This window comes from Triticum aestivum, chromosome 4A (assembly GCF_018294505.1).
Source record: "Triticum aestivum cultivar Chinese Spring chromosome 4A, IWGSC CS RefSeq v2.1, whole genome shotgun sequence".
In the NCBI taxonomy this organism is placed as follows: domain Eukaryota; kingdom Viridiplantae; phylum Streptophyta; class Magnoliopsida; order Poales; family Poaceae; genus Triticum; species Triticum aestivum.
This window is the reverse complement of record NC_057803.1, coordinates 551,770,262-551,776,932: the sequence shown is the minus strand read 5'-3', so window position 1 is coordinate 551,776,932 and position 6,671 is coordinate 551,770,262. Positions and strand designations below refer to the sequence as shown.

General features: G+C 48.8%; 1 protein-coding gene across 1 annotated transcript; it reads right to left on the bottom strand.

The window, feature by feature from the left end:
• Positions 1-3,383: 3,383 nt before the first annotated feature.
• On the bottom strand, positions 3,384-5,269 carry LOC123086897 (protein JINGUBANG). Its single transcript, XM_044508724.1, has one exon. The coding sequence runs from the start codon at positions 5,103-5,105 to the stop codon at positions 3,705-3,707; it is 1,401 nt and encodes a 466-aa protein (XP_044364659.1). The 5' UTR covers positions 5,106-5,269; the 3' UTR covers positions 3,384-3,704.
• Positions 5,270-6,671: the final 1,402 nt, after the last annotated feature.

The window sequence follows — 6,671 nt, the reverse complement described above, 5'->3', positions numbered from 1 at the left end:
AGACAATCCCTGCCCCCCCCCCCCCCCCGCCACACACACACATACCGATGATGGTAGCAGCACCACCGGGACGGGGCCTAGGGGAGAGAATCTTATTTCATCTTCACAGAGCCACCACCGCCTTGCCTCTCTAAACAGGACACAAATCAGAACAAAACTCAAAGAAGCATCTAGAAACAAAAGCCTTTCCGCCGGTAAGGGATGAGATACACCACGCCTGTATGGTCCTAAGATCACATGAGACGAGGTAGTGATGTTCTACCTGGATTGCACATCATTTTTATTCCCTTTGCTGTTTCTGGTCCTACTAGCTGTAACAAAGACAAGTGATTTCTGATAATGGAGATCTAAGAGGGAGCTCTCGTTATAAAAAAGGCATATGAGTTAGAGATCACTGAATGCCTACACAGTTCTTTCTAGCTAGCTCGGCCTACCAATTAAATTGGTCAAAGGACAAGTAGAAGAACACGCTGAACCTATTCGCAAAAAAGAAGAGCACACGCTTGACCTTCCACTCAAGATGATCGATCTAGGTGAACTGAGCGTAGCTCAGATAGTTAGGTTCCTTGTTGTGGAACCAGACCACCAAGGCTCAAATAGTTAGGTTCAACTTCATACTCATGCATGCATTTTTTCTGAATTTATCTTAGCCTTTCGACGACGTTCTTTAAGTGGGAGGAGACGTTCCCCTTGACTACAAGACCCTCTGGTGTCTTAGTTAATCTCAAGATGTTGTGTCGGCGGTTTTTCAAGCATGGTGCATTGGAACACATTTTTTCAAACCCCTAAAGATGTTGTGGAACCAGACCACCAAAGTTTTGAGTTGTTTTGACATGAATATGCATGCATGTGGACTAAGGACATGTTAAATTTCGTTCAATAACACGTTATATTGTATGCTGCACAAAAGAATTATGGCCTCAAAATCAATAAAAAAAACTAGCCTTTTTCTGTGTGTATTTTTTTTTGGTCTCTCACATGAAAGCACGTATATTGACGAATATTTGCACCGTTATAGTACACTACTATACCCGCATGTGCACAAATTCTTGGATTTTTTTCAGGCTGTAAGCATCCATTTGTTTGCTCTTCAAACAACCGGCTCAATGTGCCCGTGCTCCAAAGGCATTATTTCGCTACTCCTACTACCGAGCTCATTTGAACTCGGGACAAACAGTAAATTCTGAAGAAAAAACCAAAAAAATGTGAATTTTTCTGGTGTAGGCCTTGACAAATGTTCTCGATGCTTGCAAATTTTCATCCCGAAATAACATTCGTAGAAGTCATGGCAAAAAGAGAGCACTCCAAAATGCTTTCGAAAATAGCATTTTTAAAGTGTCAATTTTGTTTTTTACCACGACTTCCACAAATATTATTTCATAATGAAAACTTGCAGGCGCCGAGAACATTTGTCAAAGTTTGCACCCAAAAAAAAATTCAGATTATTTTGAACACTGTTTTTTCGATTTACTATTCATTAGGAAGCATATGAGCTCGGGATTAGATACTCCGCGTCCATGCTACTGCCGCTACTCTTTCGACTTTCATAGTTTCAGTGGAGCCTCTCCCAGGCAGAAACTACATGCACGGTTGTTATTTGCTAGGCTCGGACAGCGGACACATCCTCGACGTGGTGGCTTGGAAGCGTTCATGCTAGCCATTTCTGCCGCAGGATATTTGCCGTGCGTGAATGATACACACACACCCGGCCTCAAGCTCACATCCATGTGAACCACCGGACGGACGTAGTCTTCTCTGAAAAAGACGGATGTGGCTCGCACGATGCCCCGCCAGCTCCCGTTGGTCGGCTCCCATGTCGATCTGCACTGCTACAGAGGGCATCCTCGGCTGCCACGGGAACCCCTGGTCCAGGGGAGCCGGGTGAGCACCCTCGAAAGTGATACTCCCTCTGTTTCGGAATTATTTATCTCGGATATAGATGTATTTAGAATTAAAATATATCTAGATACATTCATTTTTACGACAAATAATTCCGAACGAAGGGAGTACAAATGAAAGCAACGACCCTCTCGTTTATGCGACGTTTGTTTCTACCACCCGATTGCTAGAAGTGCCATCGCTGCGATTCAAGATTTTTAGGTTGCGAGGCCACATACGTAGCACTAATACACAATAGCTAAAATATCAGTCCACTAAATTTGGATTTTGGGTCATCGAATTGAAGAAGGAAGAATAGAACCGCCGGAGATGAAGAAGGAGGCCGCCGGCGTCGGGGAAGAAAACAACCACTGTCTATCTTAAGGTGGCGGGTGGGTGCAGGTTCGCCGAAGAAGCACCTCACTATCTATCTTAGGGTGACGGGTGGGGGTGCTGCTTCGCTGGAGTTTTTTTTAGGTGGTCGCTGGACTTAAGGGCTAGGGGTGGTGGCAAGACCGGCGGTGGGGGGAGGGGGGGGGGGGGGGGGGGGGGGGGGAGGGGTTGAGGGGAAGGCAGTGCGAGGAGGCGGTCGCGGGAGCGTCGCCGGCCGCGGTAGCAGCGACATGATCTGTTTCCAGGAGGAAGAGGGTTGGAGGAAGAAGAGCGAGGATCACAATTCGTTTGTCATCGACCGCTCAAATTGATTCCCCAAATAGTCTGACCCAATTCAATTTTCAAACAAATTACCCATTACCATGCCCAAGGTAAAAGCGTTCAGTAGTGATCTAAACGCCCTTATATTTTTTTACATAGGGTGTACAAGCTGACAATCATTTAGTGCACATATTTTTTTTCTGAGCAACCTTTAATGCACACCTTGTTGCACCAAATCTATCTCAATGGTTACAAACAAAATCACCCACAAAACCATTTTCCTTCCTCTGTCAACCGAATTTGACGTGGCCTGTGACCTCTCACTCACTCTGTGCATTTAAAAACTGAATCGAAAAACCATACCGAAAATAAACCAAACTGAACCAATTTTATGGTTTTTATGGTTTTTGGTTTCGGTATGGTATGAACTTTTCATACCGATTTGAACTTGTTTTTATGGTATATACCGGAAAACCGAACGGTTAACCGAATAAACTGAAGTAAAAAATAAATTTATATTTTTTGAGATGAACAACCATACAAGTTGTCATTTTTCTTGTACATGAGTCAAATGCACTACTAAGCACGTAATTTTTTCTTGTAACATAGTTATTTTTGTATTTTCAAAATGCTAAGCACGTCCATAACCATCAACAGATGAATCAATGCATGCATATATACTTATATATATAGTCATATACTATTTCGGTAGAATAGTATGTGTTTTGAGTCATAAATTTGCTAATTATTATTACGTCATTTTCAAATTCGCGTCAACTTTGGTTTTTGTGGTATATACCGAAACCATACCGAAATAATTTGATATAAACCAAAACCGAACTGTATTTTAATTTTATATCATATTTACCGAAGTATTAATACCGTACAAACTGAAAAACCATATAAATCGAATCATGTAAACCGAATAAACCGAACGCACAGGGTGACCTCTCACTGTCAACCCACCGCCCATTTCTCCCCGTCAACTGCACGGACAAGATTTCGGCCACCACCACACAATTGACAATCTGATTTCCCACCTCAAAATACACGCACAACTCGTACTGGTTCTACGTATATGTACACTCTCTAGTACGATCTGCCCGGGTACACGTGTGGCCACCACATTGTTCCCTTCCATGCGCGCACGTACGAGCACGATTGCTTCGCCCTCACGCCGCTGCCACGCGCTTCGGCTTCGCCACCGTCTGGTACGGCGGCGCCCACGCCTCCGCGTACGGCGCCGGAGCCGGCCGGCCGCTCCATGCCTGCGACGGTGCAGCCTGTGCGTCCGACAGGCGCCAGACCTTGACCGACCCGTCGAGGCTCCCGCTGTACACCACGAACCGCCGATCCCCGCCCGAACCGGCGGCCGCCTCCTCGTCCATGGCGACGCACTTCACGGGTCCGGTGTGTCCGGCCAGAACGCTCAGGCAGACGTGCTCTGCCCCGTCGCGCCGCCAGACGCAGAGGGTCCGGTCGGCCGAGCCGCTGACGACGACGTTGCCGGCCACCGCCAGGCACATCACCGCCATCTTGTGGCCCTTGAGCACGCCGCCGTATCTCGCCTCGCCGTCGACCCAGTACCAGTAGGTGACCAGCCCGTCCGACGAGCCCACGTAGACGACGCGGTCCTCGGGCGACACGGCGATGGCGGTGACCGCGCTCTCGCCCTCCCTGAGCACCTTCTCCAGGACATGCTTCGTCGCGTCGCCCTTCGCGGCCGTCTCCCGCCGCCACACCTTGACGGTGCCGTCGGCGGACCCGGTGAACACGACGCTGTCGAACCCGGCGGCGGCCACGGTGTTCACTGCGTCGTCGTGCGCGCTGACGGACTCGAGGCACTTGGAGTCCGACACGCGCCACACCTTGAAGGTCCTGTCCCACGAGGCCGAGTAGAGCAGCCCGGCGCCCTCGTCGAGGCTGAGGGAGGACACGGCGTCCGAGTGCCGAAGCCACACCGCGCGCTGGCGCCCCTTGCGCTGCGTCTCGACGTAGCTGGTGGGGTTGACCGCGCTCTTGAGGTAGTCCTTGAGCTTGGGGAGCGACCCCACCTGGCGGTGCACGGCGGGGTTGTCCGCGTCGGCGCGCCACACGCGCACCTTGCCGTCCTGGTGACCGGTGAAGATGCGGCCGTCGTGGGCGACGACGATGGCCTTGACGAGGCCGCTGGCGGTCCTGAACCCGGCGAGCTCGCGCTGGTCCCGCCACACGCGCACGTTCCGGGAGTCGGTTCCGGTGTAAAGAACGTCCCCGGTCGCCGCCAGCGAGTAGACGTGGCCGTCCTCCTTGACCAGCGACGCGATGAGGCCCGTGGCCCCCGATTCCGCGACGGCGCCCCCGGCGCCGAGGCCCGGGAGGTGCGCCCACGGCGACCTGGGCGTGGGCGGGGTGGAGGAGCCGCAGTAGCGCGACGGCGAGGCGTCCCCGTCCGTGGTGGGGTAGGACGAGCAGCTGTACCCGTCATCGTCCGACACAGAGGCGGAGGAGGAGGAGAAGGACCTCGGCGAGCATGCGGCCACCGCGGCCGGCTCCGGCCGGAGGAAGTTGAGGAGCTTCTGGTGGTTACCCATGGATCGATGCCACAACAACTCACACGAGAAACGATGGATCAGCTGGTTGATTTGCGCTGCGCCGAGCGGCTGGGTCCTTTTTAAGGTGAGGAAAGGGAGCCGAATATGGAATGACCTGCGTCGGAAGGAAAGCCGGCCGGGACCGAAAGGGAGGAGGAGAAGAAGCTTGCGAGGTTGGAGAAGACGAAGGCGAGCAGCGGCCATATATATCGCGTGGAGACGCTGAGAGACAGAAGCGAGAGCTATGCCGTGGGAGCCACGACGGTCCGACAGGTGGATCCGGATCCATCCAAGGGTCTGATTTGATTGATTATTTTCCTTCCATTTCCTTTTAATAAAGGAGGGTTCTGCTTTCTTGATTTTGTCGGTTTATTTGATTTATTCATTATTGGGAATGGGTCACCCAACAGTGGGCACGCGGCGAGCGCTGCTTCGGTGGCAGGACTATATATTGTGCCGTTCATTATTGGATGGTTTCGTCACTTCGATTTATTCTTAAAGAAAGAAAAATTTAGTTTTTGTATTTTTCTTTTTTTTAAGTCTGCATATAAGGTTTGGTCAAAGTCAAATTTTATTAACTTTGACTAAATTTATAAAAAAAATAACAAGATTCACAATATGAAATCAATATTGTTAGATGCATCATAAAATTAATTTTCATACCATATAGCTTTAGTATTGTAGATATTGATATTTTTTCAACAAAGTTGGTCAAACTTTATAAAATTTGATTTTGACTAAATCTTATATGCAGACAAAAAAACGAAGGATGGAGCAGCAACTGTACTCCTGAGTGTAGTCAATTGGATAAAAAAAACTATCAACCATTCGGTTACAATACTGCTAGTAATGGTCAGGCTCGTACTCCCTCCGTTTTTATTTACTCTGCATATTAGAGTTGACTGAAGTCAAACTTTGTAAAGTTTGACCAAGTTTATAGAAAACAATATAGACATTTATCATAACAAATTTATACATGTGAAAGTACATTTAATAATAAATCTAATGTTGTTGATTTGTTATTGTAATATTTTTGTATATAAACTTGGTCAAAGTTTGTAAAGCTTGACTTTGACCAAAGCTAATATGCGAATTAAATAAAAACGGAGGAAGTACGTCCTCAACTGAAAATATCGACACTCCACTAAAAAAACTTTGTTGACACTCCACTAGAAAAACATGCATCGCGCAGTGCTAAATACGCGAGCTTGATGGATCGAAACAGTAGATAGTTTCCTTCTCTGTTGGCGTGCTGGTTTGAGTGTTGGATCGAGTGACCAATTTGGTGGGCGGAGCAGCAACTGTACGAGTATTCTTTTGTTTCATATGACTTCACGTTGCCCAAGGCCATAATAAAAGAGCAAAAGCAGCACATGCATCTTTAGGCTTTAGGCAATTGGGGTGTACAAGTGGTGCATGCCCTTCTCCGGACGGGCAAAATCGGCTGGGAGAACGGCGGAAAGGCCCGCGGCTCGTCTCCGTCCGTGAATACAAGCGTGTGGTGTGGTGGCGCCACCGCCATGGACCATGCCGCACCGTACGTACGTACGTGTCAGCAAGGACGGC